At 42.1% G+C, this 22034-nt stretch overlaps 1 protein-coding gene across 1 annotated transcript in view; it reads right to left on the bottom strand.

Moving 5' to 3' along the window:
• The window catches only part of LOC126195168 (E3 ubiquitin-protein ligase rnf8-like), a 151071-nt gene that overhangs the window by 45786 nt on the left and 83251 nt on the right, over positions 1–22034 (bottom strand). The window contains exons 8-10 of the mRNA XM_049933680.1: positions 19449–19681; positions 11429–11633; positions 619–820 (exon numbers count right to left, since the gene is read on the bottom strand). Coding sequence (XP_049789637.1) covers positions 619–820; positions 11429–11633; positions 19449–19681 — 640 coding nt within the window. The remainder of the gene's footprint in view (positions 1–618; positions 821–11428; positions 11634–19448; positions 19682–22034) is intronic.

Raw genomic sequence — 22034 nt, 5'->3', positions numbered from 1 at the left:
TGAATATAATAGAGGGAAACATTCCACGTGGGAAAAATATATCTAAAAACAAAGATGCTGTAACTTACCAAACGAAAGCGTTGATAGAGACAATAAAAAACACACAAACAAATTTCAAGCTTTCACAACCCAAGGTTGCTTCATCAGGAAAGAGGGAAGGAGAGTGACAGACGAAAGGATGTGGTTTTAAGGGAAAGGGTAAGGAGTCATTCCAATCCCGGGAGTGGAAAGACTTGCCTTAGGGGGAAAAAAGGACAGGTATACACTCACACACACAAGATCTTTTATCTTTTCATGACACATTGAAATTCAACACCCGTTAGCATCAACCTTTAACGACATCAAATTAATATGCGAATATTTTGTATGAAGATGTACGTCTATCCCTTAGACTCACTAGAAGGCTTATAAAACACACAATCATCACTAGCCACACCTCTATAACACTAGGGTCTAAAAAGTAAATGAATGTCAAGGAAAACTGCATCAACCCATGGGAAGAATATAAATTTAATATATAAAGTTGTTCACTTTGTATTTGTATAAATGAATTCACTTAGTATCTGTTAAAAAATCTAAATAACAGTAATTAAAGTTAAACTGAAGATGAATACTTACAAATGTACAGTGACTATTTCAGCTGGAGGTGATAGTGATTCGACAACAGCAGGTAATGGCTGGCGTCGCCTTGGTCTTGGAATGCTTTCAGTTGTTGTACGTCGAGCAGACCGTGCACGCTGCCTTTCTCCACTTCCATTTCCAATTCCATTTCTGCTTCCACTTGCACCATCATTTCTATTTTTATTCTTGTCACACAAAGCTGAAATTGAAGTAAATGAGTTCATTCTCACAGTTAGGAAATGTTAGTTTAAACATTTTCTCCTCCTGTAGATTCTTCAATAACTTTTTCATGCCACTTATTTTAATAGACAGAAATTGAAAAAACAGAGTTTTACTGAATTTTGGTGGTTGGTAGAAAAACGTTTTGTGTAACAACAACAACTTTATATTTCATTTATATGAAAAGCAAGTGCTTCCACTCCACATCAATCTCTTTTCGTGCGGAAGGTCGGAAATACAGGAACTGGAACAAATATGGAAAACACCATGACAAATTAATGCTTGAACATAAACACAGATGCCAGCCAAGCCTGCAGGTTGTGCTGATGTACAGGGCTATTACAAATGATTGAAGCGATTTCATAAATTCGCTGTAGCTCCATTCATTGACATATGGTCACGACACACTACAGATACATAGAAAAACTCAAAGTTTTGTTCGGCTGAAGCCGCACTTCAGGTTTCTGCCGCCAGAGCGCTCGAGAGCGCAGTGAGACAAAATGGCGACAGGAGCCGAGAAAGCGTATGTCGTGCTTGAAATGCACTCACATCAGTCAGTCATAACAGTGCAACGACACTTCAGGACGAAGTTCAACAAAGATCCACCAACTGCTAACTCCATTCGGCGATGGTATGCGGAGTTTAAAGCTTCTGGATGCCTTCAGTGAACGAAGAAACGGTTGAACGCGTGCGGGCATGTTTCACGCATAGCACGCGCTAGTCGACGAATAAAGCAAGCAGGGAGCTAAACGTACCACAGCCGACGGTTTGGAAAATCTTACGGAAAAGGCTAAAGCAGAAGCCTTACCGTTTACAATTGCTACAAGCCCTGACACCCAATGACAAAGTCAAACGCTCTGAATTTTCGGCGCGGTTGCAACAGCTCATGGAAGAGGATGCGTTCCGTGCGAAACTTGTTTTCAGTGATGAAGCAACATTTTTTCTTAATGGTGACGTGAATAGACACAATGTGCGAATCTGGGCGGTAGAGAATCCTCACGCATTCGAGCTTGCATCAACGATGCTTTGGAACTCATTAATGGGGACATGCTGCACCGAGTTTGGGAGGAACTTGATTATCGGCTTGATGTCTGCCAAATCACTAAAGGGGCACATATCGAACATTTGTGAATGCCTAAAAAAACTTTTTGAGTTTTTGTATGTGTGTGCAAAGCATTGTGAAAATATCTCAAATAACAAAGTTATTGTAGAGCTGTGAAATCGCTTCAATCATTTGTAATAACCCTGTATTTGACCACAACAGCACATGTATAGCGCCCTCAATATGTTGCAAGCATCAGCCGTGGTCAGAACAGTGTTCTGTGAAGTTGTGAGTGCTTATGTCAAAGCTAAGCTACTTCAAACATGTGCTAATTGTTGGTGCTTGTTCAGCAGGTGCTTTCGTAACCAAAGCAACCAAAGTGTTTGGTGTCTCAACAGGAACCACATCGAACATTTATACCGCTTCCAGGAAAAGGAAAAAAACATCATCCACAAACTCACAATGTGGACAAAAGAGAGAGAGAGAGAGAGAGAGAGAGAGAGAGAGAGAGAGAGTAGAATGATTGTGACAGATGACCACTGAAGAGGATTGTAATGAAAAATATAAGAACAACAGCTGCAAAAGTCACTGCAAAACTTCATGTTGTGCTTGTGAAACCTGTCAGCACCAAGACAATACAAGGGTAACTCTATTAAAAGGAAATTTCAGGGCGAACCAGAATTCCCAAATCATTCTATAGTTAATGCTTGTAACAAGAAAACATAGTGCTGAAGCCATCATACCTGGACTATGGAGCAATGAAAGAAAGTCATTTGGTCAGATAAGTTTTATTTCACACAGTTTCCAATTTCTGGCTGAGTTTATGTCCCGGGAGTAAAACATGGTGGGGGTTTGGTGATCTTGGTAGCCCTTATGATATTCCAAGGACATCATGGTTACACTGAAAGGTCACATTAGTGTCAAAGATTATGTGACCGTTTTGGCTGGTCAGGTCCACCCCATGGTACAATGTTTGCTCCCCAGAGGTAATGGCTGTGTTCCAAGATGGCAGGGCTCCTGTTTAACCAGCTTGCATAATCCAGGACTGGTTTTTTGAGCATGAAGACGAAGTGTTACATCTCGTCTGACCACCACAGTCACCAGATCTCAAATTATTGAGCCTTTGGGGTTTATTTTGGAAAGATGTTTCCATGGTCACTATACACCTCCATCAACTTTACCTGAACTTGCAACTATTTTGCAGAAAGAATGGTGTAACACTCTCTCAAAAACAATATTGGACCTGTATTTACCCAATCCCAGATGACTGGAAGATGTTTCAAATGTCAAAGGTTTTCCTACGTCATATTAGGCACAGTAATGTGGTGTTTTTCGTGTTTCCATATTTTTGTACAACCTCTGCATATTGGACAGTGCAGAGGTTAGTAAAAATGATACACACACCCACACACCCATCTAAAATGGTGTATGGTGTTCTTTAGGGTCCGAAAGGTCCTGAATTACCAAAGGCATTGATGAATATTAATCACGAATGGCAGCCAAGAAGATCTGATATAGTCACTGAATAATAACAGACACAGGGGAGATGACTTCAAATTCTTTTGAGAGATTGTAGAGGGGTAATGGGTCTGCACGAGAAGTCTGAGTGCTATGTGGGGGATCCATGTTCAATTTTTGGTATTTGCAAAGATTTTTCCATGGTGGGAGGACTGGAACACGGTGCACTCAGCTTTGTGAAAACAGTTGAGGAGTGACTTGAATGAAAAGTATTGACTCCAATGTGTGAGAAATTGACAACTACTCAATACCCCCATTTGAAGGACACCGATGACAAAGGATGTCACTGTGGTTAGTCGGTATTGAATGGCCCCCCGTCAGGGTCAGTGTGCAGGTCTGGCTGAAGAGGACAGGAATTATTTTCCCCCAGAGACCGTAAATGCTGAGTAATATCAAATCTTTGATTGCTGAATATAGAGATGACAATTTACTCCATCATCTTGCTCATCCTCCTGACCTTTAACATGTAGGGTTGGGGATTATCTTCAACAAAATAATCCCATGCTGGAAACAGAGACTGCATCGCTGAGAAGGATTTTGTACAGTTTGCACTACTTTATATAAATTGTCTTATGTCCATAGATGAGTATGATGGGATGCCCTCATCCATTTTTTCTTTATTTCCATAGTCTTACTTTTTTAATATTATACTGTATAATATTTGATCTCATACTCAGTTCTAAGCAAAGAAGGGAAAGCAAAAAGGTGGAAGGAGTATATAGAGGGTCTACACATGGGTGATGTACTTGAGGACAATATTATGGAAATGGAAGAGGATGTAGATGAAGATGAAATGGGAGATACGATACTGTGTGAAGAGTTTGACAGAGCACTGAAAGACCTGCGTCGCAACAAGGCCCCAGGAGTAGACAACATTCCATTGGAACTACTGACGGCCTTAGGAGAGCCAGTCCTGACAAAACTCTACCATCTGGTGAGCAAGATGTATGAGACAGGCGAAATACCCTCAGACTTCAAGAAGAATATAATAATTCCAATCCCAAAGAAAGCAGGTGTTGACAGATGTGAAAATTACCGAACTATCAGTTTAATAAGTCACAGCTGCAAAATACTAACACAAATTCTTTACAGACGAATGGAAAAACTGGTAGAAGCCGACCTTGGCGAAGATCAGTTTGGATTCCGCAGAAATGTTGGAACACGTGAGGCAATACTGACCCTACGACTTATCGTAGAAAATAGATTAAGGAAAGGCAAACCTACGTTTCTAGCATTTGTAGACTTAGAGAAAGCTTTTGACAATGTTGACTGGCATACTCTCTTTCAAATTCTAAAGGTGGCAGGGGTAAAATACAGGGAGCAAAAGGCTATTTACAATTTGTACAGAAACCAGATGGCAGTTATAAGAGTCGAGGGACATGAAAGGGAAGCAGCGGTTGGGAAGGGAGTGAGACAAGGTTGTAGCCTGTCCCCGATGTTATTCAATCTGTATATTGAGCAAGCAGTAAAGGAAACAAAAGAAAAATTTGGAGTAGATATTAAAATCCAGGGAGAAGAAATAAAAACTTTGAGGTTCGCCGATGACATTGTAATTCTGTCAGAGACAGCAAAGGACTTGGAAGAGCAGTTGAACAGAATTGCACAGTGTCTTGAAAGGAGGATATAAGATGAACATCAACAAAAGCAAAACAAGGATAATGGAATGTAGTCGAATTAAGTCGGGTGATGTTGAGGGAATTAGATTAGGAAATGAGACACTTAAAGTAGTAAAGGAGTTTTGCTATTTGGGGAGCAAAATAACTGATGATGGTCAAAGAAGAGAGGATATAAAATGTAGACTGGCAATGGCAAGAAAAGCATTTCTGAAGAAGCGAAATTTGTTAATATCGAATATAGATTTAAGTGTCAAGAAGTCGTTTCTGAAAGTATTTGTATGGACTGTAGCCATGTATGGAAGTGAAACGTGGATGATAAAAAGTTTGGACAAGAAGAGAATCGAAGCTTTCGAAATGTGGTGCTACAGAAGGATGCTGAAGATTAGATGGGTAGATCACATAACTAATGATGAGGTATTGAATAGAATTGGGGAGAAGAGGAGTTTGTGGCACAACTTGACAAGAAGAAGGGACCGGTTGGTAGGACATGTTCTGAGGCATCAAGGAATCACAAATTTAGCATTGGAGGGCAGTGTGGAGGGTAAAAATCGTAGAGGGAGACCGAGAGATGAATACACTAAGCAGATTCAGAAGGATGTAGGTTGCAGTAAGTACTGGGAGATGAAGAAGCTTGCACAGGATAGAGTAGCATGGAGAGCTGCATCAAACCAGTCTCAGGACTGAAGACAACAACAACAACAACAACAACAACAACTTTTATCATCTTATTTTTGATGGGCAAAGCCAATATGTACCAAATACATGAGAGAGCAACAAAAAAATGGTTATAAAAGTCAAATGTTTTGCTGCCTCACCTTGAAATAGTTACTGTTGAAGAGACTGTTGTATTTATGGATTGACTCAGTGAAGGAATATTGACACATTTCGCACTTCCACTGTTCCACAAGAGAAAACTTTATTAGTATTACAGTGGTTTTAGAGATGTCTGAAATCTTTGTATGTTAGGTCTAAATACAAACAGAAACAACACTGAATGAAGTGACGACAATTATGACAGTCAGAATGAAACCCGAACAAAAAAAGTGAAAACAATGTGCTCATTTCATAATGAATGGACAGAGAGTAAACAGTTCAAAATATGTTAGCTAAAGATGACGATGAAAGGATAGCGAAGTGTACAATGTGTCCTACATACTTTCCAATAAAAGGTGAGGATGCTGGGGTTGTGAGAAAGGAAGGAAACAAACTCTCTCTTGCAACAACTTCCAAAAGTAAATAGATTGCAATTTTTTTTTTTAGTGTAAAACACTCCTCTATTGACAATAAAGTTTGAGCACTCAAAGTGCCACTTTATTAAGTACTGACTAGGGTATTAAGCTAGAAAGTACAATTTTCAAAGACTATAATTTAAGTCCAAAACTTCATTGTGGGTGTACAAAATATGAGATGCTAGTACAAAATGTGCTGGTCCCACATTTGGCAAAATTCTTAGGAAATGAACTAAAAGATGGTACACTTTTCTTTGTTTTGGCAGATGCCTCCAATAAAGGTAATATTGTATGTTTTCCTGCACCAATAAAATATTTTTCTAAGTACACTGGGTAAATGAGAAACTGCTAAGCTTCTATATCAATAGTAATGAAATAACTGATTCTATTTGTGGAAAACATAAGTTTATTTTAGATTAACATAATTTGGAAGTTTCTAATACATCAAGTTTTGGTGCAGACAATACAGCAGTGATCTTCAGAGCACATTATCCAAAGTTTCAAAATTTTAAATCTTTCAATAGTAATATAACTGAAGCTAATTTTAACTGCCTCCGTTATTCATAGTATTGTTGAACATATGCAAAATTATTAAATTGGATGTCTAGAGTCTAGGATCAACATAGCCCAGCTATAACCAACACCTTTTCGCCTTTTTTCACACCAGATCTCCAGTTGCTTTCTAGTTCACCTTATCTCTCGCCATATATTTTTATTTTCATTTTCATTTCAGCCTCATGTTACACTTTCCACCTTCTAATACCATGTCACCCTCACAACATCCCCACAACGACCCCATTAAGTTTTACTTACATTCCCTCTGCAAACATGCCTTCACCCTAGCCAGATTACACTCCCATATTTTATTTTCTCAGGCTTGTCTGACATTTGGCATCACCCCCAAAGGCCTCACACTTAAAGTTCCCATCTCTGGCTGTAATCCTTCTTTCCATCAGTCCCTATACCAGTTCCAAACTGAACAATCCATTGCCCTCACCCACCTAATCCTTCACCTACACATCAACTCAGCTCCTATCCTTAATAAAAGTCCTCAATCTTTCCACTCCCACATCCACACCGGCTGTCCAGAGCATCCTCCTACAGGCCAATCGCAAATTAGAACAGCATGCCACCCTCCACCTCAAAAAACTATCCAATCTCCTGGTTTCCCACCTCCGGAAAGGCAACTCACTCACCCTTCACAACCTTTCCAGCAAACCTCAACCTCCTCTCATTGCACACAGACCCAGTCTCTCCCATCTACTCAATCTCCCACTTCCAGCTCCACTCCCCCCAAAACCTCAAAATTCCAATCAACACAATCTGGAACCACAACACCCTAATTCAGTAGTTAACCTTTCCTCCAAACCTCTCTCCCAATCCGAAACCTCTGTCCTATCCAAAGGCCTCACCTTCAGCCCCACTTCCAGATTCAACCAAACAGCCCTCGTCAAAGATTTACTGTCCTACACTCGTACTCTCTGCTGGAAATATCACTTTGCCACAAAGAAAAATGATTCTAATCCTACTCCTAATGGTCCAACTCCCCAAGACACTATCCAAATTGAACCCTGCCTGGAACAGTTCCCTCCTCTGTCACAGCGGGACCCACCTCCTCTTCCTCAAAATCACTGTCTCCAAACTTTCCAGGAATTTCTGACTTCCAGCCTTGCCTCTCAATCCTTCTTAAAAAACCTTAATCCTACTCCCAACATCACCACTGCTGAAGCTCAGGCTATCCGTGATCTGAAGGCTGACCGATCAATTGTCATTCTTCTGGCAGACAGGGGTTCCACAACCGTGGTACTTGATCGTCGGGAGTATGTGGCTGAGGGACTGCGTCAGCTTTCAGACAACACTACTTACAAAGTTTGCCAAGGTAATCCCATTCCTGATGTCCAGGCGGAGCTTCAAGGAATCCTCAGAACCTTAGGCCCCCTAGAAAACCTTTCACGTGACTCCATCAACCTCCTGACCTCACTAACACCCCGCACCCCTACCTTCTACCTAAAATTCACAAACCCAATCATCTCGGCCGTCCCATTGTAGCTGGCTACCAAGCCCCCACAGAACGTATCTCTGCCTACATAGATCAACACCTTCAACCCATTACATGCAGTCTCCCATCCTTCATCAAAGACACCAACCACTTTCTCGAACGCCTGGAATCCCTACCCAGTCTGTTACCCCCGGAAACCATCCTTGTAACCATTGATGCCACTTCCTTATACACAAATATTCCGCACGTCCAGGGCCTCGCTGCGATGGAGCACTTCCTTTCACGCCAATCACCTGCCACCCTACCTAAAACCTCTTTCCTTATTACCTTAGCCAGCTTCATCCTGACTCACAACTTCTTCACTTTCGAAGGCCAGACATACCAACAATTAAAGCGAACAGCCATAAGCACCAGGATGGCCCCCTCGTACGCCAACCTATTCATGGGTCGCTTAGAGGAAGCCTTCTTGGTTACCCTGGCCTGCCAACCCAAAGTTTGGTACAGATTTATTGATGACATCTTCATGATCTGGACTCACAGTGAAGAAGAACTCCAGAATTTCCTCTCCAACCTCAACTCCTTTGGTTCTATCAGATTCACCTGGTCCTACTCCACATCCCATTCCACTTTCCTTGACGTTGACCTCCACCTGTCCAATGGCCAGCTTCACACGTCCGTCCACATCAAACCTACTAACAAGCAACAGTACCTCCATTACGACAGCTGCCACCCATTCCACATCAAACGGTCCCTTCCCTACAGCCTAGGTCTTCGTGGCAAACGAATCTGCTCCAGTCCGGAATCCTTGAACCATTACACCAACAACCTGAAAACAGCTTTCGCATCCCGCAACTACCCTCCCGACCTGGTACAGAAGCAAATAACCAGAGCCACTTCCTCATCTCCTCAAACCCAGAACCTCCCACAGAAGAACCCCAAAAGTGCCCCACTTGTGACAGGATACTTTCCGGGACTGGATCAGACTCTGAATGTGGCTCTCCAGCAGGGCTACGACTTCCTCAAATCCTGCCCTGAAATGAAATCCATCCTTCATGAAATCCTCCCCACTCCACCAAGAGTGTCTTTCCGCCGTCCACCTAACCTTTGTAACCTCTTAGTTCATCCCTATGAAATCCCCAAACCACCTTCCCTACCCTCTGGCTCCTACCCTTGTAACCGCCCCCGGTGTAAAACCTGTCCCATGTACCCTCCCACCACCACCTACTCCAGTCCTGTAACCCGGAAGGTGTACACGATCAAAGGCAGAGCCACGTGTGAAAGCACCCACATGATTTACCAACTGACCTGCCTACACTGTGAAGCTTTCTATGTGGGAATGACCAGCAACAAACTGTCCATTCGCATGAATGGACACAGGCAGACAGTGTTTGTTGGTAATGAGGATCACCCTGTGGCTAAACATGCCTTGGTGCACGGCCAGCACATCTTGGCACAGTGTTACACCGTCCGGGTTATCTGGATACTTCCCACTAACACCAACCTGTCAGAACTCCGGAGATGGGAACTTGCCCTTCAGTATATCCTCTCTTCTCGTTATATGCCAGGCCTCAATCTCCGCTAATTTCAATTTGCCGCCGCTCATACCTCACCTGTCTTTCAACAACATCTTTGCCTCTGTACTTCCGCCTCGACTGACATCTCTGCCCAAACTCTTTGCCTTTACAAATGTCTGCTTGTGTCTGTGTATGTGCGGATGGATATGTGTGTGTGTGTGTGTGTGTGTGCGCAAGTGTATACCCGTCCTTTTTTCCCCCTAAGGTAAGTCTTTCTGCTCCCGGGATTGGAATGACTCCTTACCCTCGCCCTTAAAACCCACATCCTTTCGCCTTTCCCTCTCCTTGCCTCTTTCCTGATGAGGCAACAGTTTGTTGCGAAAGCTTGAATTTCGTGTGTATGTTTGTGTTTGTTTGTGTGTCTATCGACCTGCCAGCACTTTCGTTCGGTAAGTCACATCATCTGTGTTTTTAGATATATCTTTAATTATTTATTATCTTTTGATCTCAGACCCAAAAGGCTACTTGGTTCCCACCTGATGTCCTTGTCTTGGACATTCAGAATGTTGCCCACTTGTGTCCTATTGCAAGCAGCGGTTGCCATTCCATCATAGAAAACACTGGCTCTTAGTACATTCGAGGCCATTAGTACATATGTCTCGGTGGCATGGGGGATCATGCTTAATGTCCTGGACACAGTCATAATGTTCAAATGTAGCTACCTGTAAGTACAGAGCCCAATTTTTTCTGATGACCACTCATTTCAGCAGTTTCTTTTCAGGGTCTCGTATGTCTGGAAAGTGTAGCCAGATAGGAGAAGTGGTCACGCGAGCCAAAATCAGTGTCCATTAACCCACTCTGAAATACCTACAAGAGGTATACTGAAGCAACGGTCAACTGTCAAATGACATTATGCACTTCGTGATTTTTAGTAACACATGGATAACAGCAACTAAGCAGCTAATGCCAGGGAGCTGGTGATGAATGGGAAAGGGGAGGTGTGACGTGACAAACAGAACTATTCTCAACATTTACATTCTATAAATCAATATTAGAAATGAAAAATCAGTCTAACAGCAAGAATTATGAAATGGCTTCCTTAGAACTTACCATAAAGGCAGAGGGAGATAATGGACCTACTTTCCCACTTATTAATTAACAAAAAATTATGCTTACTTCAGAAGCACTATGTAAACACAAAGCAATATTATAATTTCAGAAGATTTGCTTAAATTAATGTATAGATGAAAACATTAAGAGTGAACAAACTGCACAACTTCTTGAAAAATATGGAAATTAACAGCTACAAAAGTATTGTTCCTGATCACTTCTTGACTTGGAGGTACTCTGCACAAGTAAAAAATGGTTGCTTGAGAGGTAACGTACCTTCAGTGCACAAGGAGAAAACGGAAGGTATAAAATTTAAAGCAGACACTCTGTTCAAATAACAAAAGTACAAACTTTTACATTAAACTATGTCACTCTCAGTCCCCCTAAAACAACGAAGCCATACTTGCTCTTGTGGCCTGTGCATTCACAGTTAAAGTTTAAACATGAATTATGTTGAGAAAAATGTCTATTGCAAAATATATCTTCACAGAACTAAGAGAAAGCCAAGACCACACAAAAAGTTGAAAGTTGAACATATAATAATAATTCAAAGTATGTACCTTGTCTTTCATCTTTTAACTCCTGTCTCCTCTTCTTCATATCATCCGAAAGGTTTTCCACCATCTTGTTTATAAAATTATCAAGTGAAAGTGACCTGAACTCTGCAGAAATTGGCTTCCTGCAGACAGGGCAATCCTTTTTCTTTTTTTTCCACTCACTTATGCAAAACTTACAGAATGTGTGATTGCACGTTAAAGTTGTAGCCTAAGGGGAAAAAAAAAATTCCATATAAAGTATCACCAAAGGGCAGACTCTCCTTACTGTATTTTATTTAAAATTATCTCTCCACCCAAAGACATAACAAAACTTTGTTTGATCACAGCAAGTACTTATTTTAAACCTTTAATGACTCTGTTACAGTTTATTTCATTCATTTACTGGTTGTGCTCTGTAGGTTATTACAATAGCATTAATAACTAACTGCCATTTAATTTCCACATACTATTTATGCTTACTAAAACTAACAAACAAGTTTAATGTAAAAAAATCATCAAAATCATCAGCAAAATCAAAACAGTGGAGATTGAAAAATGTGCTGCTTTAAATGTATTTAGTGGTTGATATTTATCCCTTACTGCTAGATTAATGGTAATGAGCACAATGATACTCATCTTAGAATAAGATTTATCTGTGTGCAGTAAGAACAGAATCCCATTAACAATGACAGTTCCTACTTGACACACACCTCAAAATTTTCAATTCCTGAATTTAAAAAAGTCAATTTGCAGAAGTGATATTTTTCATTTTGTACTTTAATTTATAGGGATTCACAATTTCATCCTATATGTCAGATAGAAGCTGAAGCTGCTGGGAGAACTTCATTCCAGATTCCCTATTCTGAAGCTCTGGAAAAGGACACATTGGCAATATGGCAATCATTTTTTTTCTACCGTTTACTGTGATTAAATAAATCATTTTATCTCAATACAATTACAATTAGCAATGAACACCATTAAGGAGTAAATGTACTGGAAAGTTAGTAAGAACACCCCAGTCTTTGAAGAGGTCTCTCCAAGGTCTTTGGTTACACACTTAACACACTGTTACTGCTCAGTTTAACCAGATAAATACTTCCTTTACTTTAGCCCAGATGATAATTCCAAAAGACAACAGAGAGCGAATGTATGCAAAATCAGCCAGGATCCTGGCATTTTGCTTTTAAGAAAACACAGATACACTCATCTCAACATTTTTTAAACAAATCAAGCATTTCAATATGACATGTTTATCTCTGTGTTGGCTCCATTTCTGCGCATAACCTCCAAAGAATTTTACACAGAATTTCTTTTAGCACCTGACCTACACCTATTTCTGATACCAGAAGGTCATTTTATTTATTTCAAAATGTATAGTAACACTTTTCACGAGATCAAGACATGTTCTGTTTGTGTGAACCAGCTGTAGGCCAATTTGGCTATTGTCTAGGCTGTATCTAGTTTCTGAGATTGAGTGTTAATATGCTTGTGTCATCAGTGAACACTACCTTTTTGAACAATCTGTAAAAACACTGGAAGCACATTAATGTAAGTTAGAAACAGGAGAAGATCCGACATTATCCTTGTAGGACTTGATTTTTTATGTTCGCCATTTCGAGTTTAGTATTATTCTTGTGGTGTAGTCAGTCAATGTGATTCACTGCTTTCCATTCTCCACATAAAAAGGAGCCATTAATCTCACAATGTACTGGCATACCAACTAGAATATCATGGTTGGTGAACTACGAGACTTGGCAAGGTCACATAATATATCAATAATTTAGCTACTAATGCTTTATCTATTAGGTCATCATTGTGGTTCTCTTTCCACAGACAATATTTTTCCAAATCCTATACTGACAAGCAGTTACAAAGTTGTGTTTTTAAAAAGTGTGTATTCTATAGGAGGTCACTTTATCACTTTTTTTTCTTTTCTTTTTCTTTACTTAAAAAAAAAAAAAAGGAGCTCTTGAAAGAATTAAATGATTCTGTAAGTGATTTGTTTGTATCCATTTTTATAGCTGGATGTCATTACCAGATATTTAAGTCACTCAAGGAATAGATCATAAACCACTGACTGATAACAAAGATGGTTCACAAGCTGTCTGATCAATCCAAAGATAGAATTTTAATTACTTGGCTGCTTGGTTAGTTGACTAGGGCGGGGTCAAAACAACAATGTCATTGGTCCCATGATAGAATGTGGCAGAGACTAAGGAAGGAACAACACAAACAGCAAAGTCCAGTCAACAGGAAGGGAAAACGGGCAAACAAAAAGGTAAAAGGAACATCAGGGCAGCAGAAAGAGGAAAGAACAGGAGGGAGCGGGGGGAAACAGGATGAGCATGGGTGTCGGAGCACCAGCACCACCACTGTCCCATCACGATCCCCACACCGTACCATGTTCACGACACAATGGGGACAATACCAAGGGAAGAAGAAACAAGAAAAGACGAAACAAAACTGTACAGAAGACCAGATGAAACAAAGGGAAAAGGCGAAGAGAACCTGGCCGGTGAGGGCGCAAAGCCACGGCCTCCATAACCAATGCCAACACTAACTGAGGGACTCAAATTCCAGAGAAATTAAACCTTAAAGGACAAACCACTTTGGCAAAGAAAAATGAGGTAGGATGTAACCATGCAAGGGTCGTCTGCTAACAACCTGGGCAAGGAAGGAAGGACGGTATACTTAGAGCATTGGGCCAACAGGTGGGGACAGTCCAGCAAAATATGGATCATCATGAGGGGAGTACTGCAACTACAGGGAGGGGAGGGGGGCAGGGCTCTCACTGCAGAGTAAGAAACCATGGGTCAACCTTGTATGGCCGATATGAAGATGGCAGAGGATGACAGATTCCCACTGCAGGAAGAGGAGGGATGAATACCTTGTGGTGGGAGTCATCTTAATTGCGTGATGTTTATTAGATAAGGGGTTAGTCTCCCAAGAACTGGGCCATGATTGAGCAAAAAGGGATTTGATGTAAAGCCCCAAAAGGGTCGCGGGGAACTGGGGTATGCGGAAGGGGTAACTGATCCATAAACTTGATAAACATAGTCCAGATGAGGAAACTAATGCGAACGATCCGCATCCCATAAGGGCAACAGACACTGAGTTTACGAAAACAGCCAAACCTTCAGATGACGGATATGGGGCAACCAGGTAAGCTTTTTGTCAAAAAGAAGGCCCAAGAAACAGAAATGATAATGATGATGATTATATTTCATTTGTGGGGTGCTGAACTGCTTGGTTATCAACACCCATACAAATTTACAATCCTTTCACTGTCCACTCTCACCACTTTTCCCGGTCTATGACAAAATGATGAGGACAACACAATCACACAGTCCTAGGGCGGAGAAAATCCCCAACCCAGCCGGGAATCGAAACCGGGACCCCTCAATCCAGAGGCAGCAACTAGACCATGAGCTCCGGATAAGAAATGGAACTGGGAAACCACCATCAGGTGCTGCGCATCGAGGTAGAGCTCCGGATCAGGATGGACCACAATATGGCAACAGAAATTCATCACCCTCAATTTGAGGGGAGAAAACTGGAAATTGTACGAGTGTGCACACCAGATGGCACCCTGGATCTGTCGCTCTGCAGGGGCCACCATGTGGAAGTTAGCCCAATCATCCATATACACAGACCAGAGGAGACCAATGAAAGCCACAAGTAAAAAAAAAAAACACACACACACACACACACACACACACACACACACACACACACACACACAAGATTGAAGAAAACTGCAACAAGATGACTGTATTTTTTAAGTGAGATATATTGGAAAAATCCAGGAATTTTTTTCCCTGTTCATGTATACAAGCCGATTTTCCTCTCTCAGTGGAGAGAGCATATTCTGGTTCCTGTCCTTACACCTTACAAGGATCCATTATACCTTAATAGTTACCACCCAATCAGTCTGACCAACATCCAGTGCAAATTATGTGAACCAATGGTGGCTTGGTGGCTCAGTTGGGTCCTCAGATCTTGGGATCTCTTATCTTCTTACCAGTGTGGCTTTTGGGAGGGATGGTCTCTGATTGATTCAAACTGTAGTTTCAAATCAAAGTATATAATCACTGTCCGTCCTGAAAGCCATACTGGTAAGAAGATAAGAGATCCCAAGATTTTAAGAGCCAATGAGCCATGGTCGGTTCAAGTAACTTGCAGGAGATATAGGTCAGGCTGACTGGCTAGTAACTATTAAGGTACAATGGATCCTTGCCAGGCTCAAGGGCAGGAACTACAATACGCTCTGTCCATTGAGAGGGGAAAATTGGGGTGTATACATGAACAAGTAAAAAAAAATTTCCAGATTTTTCCCAGATATTATGGCTAAAAAACACAGTTTTTCCTGGTTGAAAACACACGTTTTCCGTGTTAAGTGACAGCAGCTTTCCTTAAGATTTTCCCTTGGAACTGTAAAAGTTATCAATCCTTTCAATGGTCTATGTTCTATACACCGACGCAGAACTTCCTGGCACTTTAGAAAGAGGGGGGGGGGGGGGGGTGATAGACCTTTGATGTGCAGCAAAATGTACACTGTAGTTTTTTTTTGCTACGAATTGCCCTACCATATGGACTGGCTACAAGTGCTGGTGACCTAGGGAGGGGCGGAGGTGGCCTACGGTGGGAAAAGGAAGAGGGAAGGGAAAGGAGGCAAGGTATCCACTCCACACTGTAGTTGCTAGGGAGGGAGTTTTTCTTCCCCAAATGGCTCACAGTACAGAATAAAAAATTAGAAGTGGTGGTCAAACCCCCAAAGGGGGACCAAACATGTAGGATGAAAAGAAGAGGGCAGAGAGGAAGGAATGAGGGCTGGGAGGGAGGGGCACTGGGAAGGAAATGCAGCCTGGGAAGGAAGAATCGGGGACAACAGCTCGGGGGCCATTGAACAACCTGTGCAAACTCACGAAAGAACCATGAGCCCCCTGGAGGGAATTGTGGTACATAGCAACAGAGACTATTACAGGCAAAATAAATGCCACTTTTTAGTAACACAGTAGCCTGTTTTTAATTGCTAATTTTTTAAAATTATGTCAGTCGTGTGAATATTGTAGTAACTCTAAGACATCTCAATTTAGTTGTTTATTAACAATTGCAATGACTCTTACATATGTGAGGAAACTGCTGGCCAGTGCCTTCAATGTGTTGTAGCTTGTACTCCACTTGTAACTAGATAAGTCAATTTTATTAGCCTGTTTTTGTTTATTGTTTAATAATAATTCAGGCAGTTTGTTTCATTCTCAGAGCATTTAAATTTTTGTGTACAGTAGATCTGAGTTGTTTTCTGATGACAAATTAGATAGTCTTACAATACTTACTTTGAGTTAGTTTCTACTCGCTGTTACAGCTTATCCTCTGGACTAATCATGTTGTTCTCACTCAAGCACAAAATATTTATATTCCACGTGTTATTTATTCCTTGCCCAGATTATATTTTATCATCATTTTTGTTGTTGTTTGGGGGAGATGGATTCAAAATGTTGAGAAAACATCTTTGAGAGAGAGAGTGTGTGTGTGTGAGAGAGAGAGAGAGAGAGAGAGAGAGAGAGAGAGAGAGAGAGAGAGAGAGAGCGTAATTTTTCAACAACACGGTTTGCTTTGTAAATCTCTTCCCAATGTTCATTGCAAAAGTTTTCTCCAAACATCATGCCTCAATCACTAACAATATTAATTTGACCCTCAACTTTTATGATGTGAACCTGGCTGCATTAATTTACACTGGCACAGCAGTTGGGTTGGGGCAAGAGGTTGTTCTGATGAAGAGAGCGATGAGAGGATGGCAGAGAGCAAGATACTATTTATGACAAAATCACTAAAGATAGAGCACAAATTCAAATTAATGGAAGTGAAGGGAAGGGAAAGGAATCGGCCACATCTTCTTCAAATCAATCATCCCAGTATTTGACTTAAACGATTTAGGGAAACCATTGGAAACTGAAATTTGGTTGGTTGGAAGGGCAATATAACAACCTCCTCATTGGTAATGCAGCATACTGATCACTGCGTCATCAGATCCTTTGTCCATGAAATAATTTAGTTCCATGTATAAGCTGTTTCGTAAGGGTTGTGACAGTCAGAATACAAATTAAGCAACTAATTCTACAATCAGGCCCTTAGGAACACACACTGTTAACCATTTGCTATGTCATTAATTGCCTAAAGTGACACTGGATGGGGTATGGAGCAGGGTGTAATAAGCACATTGCTCTCCCAAATATTGTCAGCTTTGCAAACCCTTGAACCACTACTCATTCATGCAAGTCCTCAACTGGCCTCATGATCCTGGGTACATCCCTTTTTCATCTTACCAAGGAGAAATCCTTAGCAGTACCGGGAACTGAACCCAGATCCTCAACATAGCACTCCGATATCCTATGGAGGCAGACTGTCAATATGAAAAAATTCTTTAAAATGTGTCTTAAAACTAAGAACTGATATTATGTAATCTTTGGCATGATTTGTGACAATTTCAATTCCATTACAACATTTTGAGCAGTGTTAACTATGAAACATACTGACTCATACAAGTTGGCAGTAATATACACTCCTGGAAATTGAAATAAGAACACCGTGAATTCATTGTCCCAGGAAGGGGAAACTTTATTGACACATTCCTGGGGTCAGATACATCACATGATCACACTGACAGAACCACAGGCACATAGACACAGGCAACAGAGCATGCACAATGTCGGCACTAGTACAGTGTATATCCACCTTTCGCAGCAATGCAGGCTGCTATTCTCCCATGGAGACGATCGTAGAGATGCTGGATGTAGTCCTGTGGAACGGCTTGCCATGCCATTTCCACCTGGCGCCTCAGTTGGACCAGCGTTCGTGCTGGACGTGCAGACCGCGTGAGACGACGCTTCATCCAGTCCCAAACATGCTCAATGGGGGACAGATCCGGAGATCTTGCTGGCCAGGGTAGTTGACTTACACCTTCTAGAGCACGTTGGGTGGCACGGGATACATGCGGACGTGCATTGTCCTGTTGGAACAGCAAGTTCCCTTGCCGGTCTAGGAATGGTAGAACGATGGGTTCGATGACGGTTTGGATGTACCGTGCACTATTCAGTGTCCCCTCGACGATCACCAGTGGTGTACGGCCAGTGTAGGAGATCGCTCCCCACACCATGATGCCGGGTGTTGGCCCTGTGTGCCTCGGTCGTATGCAGTCCTGATTGTGGCGCTCACCTGCACGGCGCCAAACACGCATACGACCATCATTGGCACCAAGGCAGAAGCGACTCTCATCGCTGAAGACAACACGTCTCCATTCGTCCCTCCATTCACGCCTGTCGCGACACCACTGGAGGCGGGCTGCACGATGTTGGGGCGTGAGCGGAAGACGGCCTAACGGTGTGCGGGACCGTAGCCCAGCTTCATGGAGACGGTTGCGAATGGTCCTCGCCGATACCCCAGGAGCAACAGTGTCCCTAATTTGCTGGGACGTGGCGGTGCGGTCCCCTACGGCACTGCGTAGGATCCTACGGTCTTGGCGTGCATCCGTGCGTCGCTGCGGTCCGGTCCCAGGTCGACGGGTACGTGCACCTTCCGCCAACCACTGGCGACAACATCGATGTACTATGGAGACTTCACGCCCCACGTGTTGAGCAATTCGGCGGTACGTCCACCCGGCCTCCCGCATGCCCACTATACGCCCTCGCTCAAAGTCCGTCAACTGCACATACGGTTCACCTCCACGCTGTCGCGGCATGCTACCAGTGTTAAAGACTGCAATGGAGCTCCGTATGCCACGGCAAACTGGCTGACACTGACGGCGGCGGTGCACAAATGCTGCGCAGCTAGTGCCATTTGACGGCCAACACCGCGGTTCCTGGTGTGTCCGCTGTGCCGTGCGTGTGATCATTGCTTGTACAGCCCTCTCGCAGTGTCCGGAGCAAGTATGGTGGGTCTGACACACCGGTGTCAATGTGTTCTTTTTTCCATTTCCAGGAGTGTATCAACCAGTACAGTAAAGTGATAAAAAAAAAAAAAGATCTGAACAAAAATTAATACTTACAGCTACAAACAACTCATTGCATATACTACATTGCAGTTCTGTTTCCATCAGTTCTCCAAAATTGTGCAAAATTTCTTCTCGTGCCTGGAGTGTATTAACAGAAGCTGACTGCACAGCTTCACTTAATTCCTTTTCTAATATTTCTCTTTTCTGATCAACAATGATTAAATTCTGTTTCACTTTCTCTAATTCCTCAGTTAGTTTAACAACATCTTCTTTTGCTTCAGATTTCTCTGGAAAGATAAGCAGCAAATTGTCTTCAGTAAATCACATCAAACTTTTTAACATTTCTCACAAATTCAGCATGGTACTTATTAAAATATTGCCCATTATTGTGCATTATCATTGATTATTGTCGATGTCCCTACACTTGCTACCAGTCTTGGTTTCTTTCACTGTTATGTGTATTCTAGCATGCAATACATTTACGTGTGCAGCCCGTAACTTTGCAACATCCTTAATATATCCGCAACTAATATTATAACAAAATCTACATTTTCAAAGAATTCTTACTTTCACTGGCACACACAAACATGACCTCGGGATCAGATCACCTGCCAGAACAGCAGGAACAGGTTGAAGGGAGTGGAAACTGATCAAAGGAGTTGGGGGAGCCGGAACCCTAAGAAGAGAGGGGTAGGACCAATTCCTCAAGGGGGCAGCCATGGTCACGGGGTGCGGGGAGGAGGGGGTTGGGGTGGTGGAAGGTGCAGGGTTGAGGGGGCGGAGGAGACAGAAATGGTCGACAGTGAGGTGGGACCTGGATAAGATGTGTTGTTATGCCCACATAGAAACTATGCACATTAATTACAGCCCTATTAGTAGACAATATGACTGCTTTTACAAGTGGATCAGATAGGAAATGACTGTGATAACTGTGCAACATGTGGCGGCGAAGTGTTTTGGCAAGTGGGTCCAGAGTGGAAATATTCATGGGGTACAAGATTGTAAGCAAGGGTTAAACATTAATGGACTAAGATCATGTGTCAGATGAGTGGGCTGTGGAACAACACTACTGAATTTTCATGACACCATCTGATGCAATACTCTAAAACCTTTGGATAAGACTCAAACACCACTATATGATAGTAGTTGCACAAATCCATTAATGCTGATTAAAAAACTGACAGAGCAGCACTCGTAGTTTTACATGCATAAACTTGCTAGCCCCCCCCCCCCCCCCCCCTCCCCTCTATAAACCGTGGACCTTGCCGTTGGTGTGGAGGCAAGCACACCTCAGTGATATAGACAGCCATACTGTACGTGCAACCACAATGGAGGGGTATCTGTTGAGAGGCCAGGCAAACTTGTGGTTCCTGAATAGGGGCAGCAGCCTTTACAGTAGTTGCAGGGGTAACAGTCTGGATGATGGACTCATCTGGTCTTGTAACATTAATAAAAATGGCCTTGTTGTGCTGGTACTGCAATCAGCAAGGGGAAACTACAGCCACAATTTTTCCCACAGGCACGCAGATTTACTGTATGGTTAAATAATGATGGGTAAAATATTCCAGAGGAAAAATAGTCCTCCATTCGGATCTCCAGGCAGAGACTAGTCAGGAGGACAGTGTTATCAGAAGAAACAAAACTGGCATTAATAATGAAAGGAGAAAATGTAAAAATGCAGTAAATGAAGCAGGCAAAAGGGAATACAAACGTCTCAAAAATGAGATCAACAGGAAATTCAAAATGGCTAAGCAGGGATGGTTAGAGGACAAATGTAAGGATGTAGAGGCATGAATCACTAGGGGTAAAATAGATACTGCCCAAAGGAAGATTAAACAGACCTTTGGAGAAAAGAGAACCACTTGTATGAATATCAAGAGCTCCGATGGAAAACCAGTTCTAAGCAAAGAAGTGAAAGCAGAAAGGTGGAAGGAGTATATAGAGGGTCTATACGAGGGTGATGTAGTTGAGGGCAATATTATGGAAACAGAAGAGGAGGTAGATGAAGATTAAATGGGAGATATGATACTGCGTGAAGAGTTTGACAGAGCACTGAAGACCTAAGTCGAAACAAGGCCCTGGGAGTAGACAACATTCCATTAGAACTACTGACAGCCTTGGGAGAGCCAGTCCTGACAAAACTCTACCATTTGATGAGCAAGATGTATGAGACAGGCGAAATACCCTCAGACCTTAAGAAGAATATAATAATCCCAAACCCAAAGAAAGAAGGTGTTGACAGGTGTGAAAATTACCGAACTATCAGTTTAATAAGTCACGGCTGCAAAATACTAACACAGATTCTTTACAGATGAATGGAAAAACTGGTAGAAGCCGACCTTGGGGAAGATAAATTTGGATTCCGTAGAACTGTTGGAACGCGTGAGGTAATACTGAGCCTATGATTTATCTTAGAAGATAGACTAAGGAAAGGCAAACCTACGTTTATAGCATTAGTAGACTTGGAGAAAGCTTTTGACAATGTTGACTGGAATACTCTCTTTCAAATTCTGAAGGTGGCAGGGGTAAAATACAGGGAGCAAAAGGCTCTTTACATTTTCTATAGAAACCAGATGGCAGTTATAAGAGTCGAGGGGCATGAAAGGGAAGCAGTGGTTGGGAAGGGAGTGAGACAGGGTT

This window comes from Schistocerca nitens, chromosome 7 (assembly GCF_023898315.1).
Source record: "Schistocerca nitens isolate TAMUIC-IGC-003100 chromosome 7, iqSchNite1.1, whole genome shotgun sequence".
NCBI classification, from domain to species: Eukaryota; Metazoa; Arthropoda; class Insecta; order Orthoptera; family Acrididae; genus Schistocerca; species Schistocerca nitens.
The sequence above is the reverse complement of the archived record's forward strand: the minus strand, read 5'-3'. Positions and strand labels throughout refer to the sequence as shown.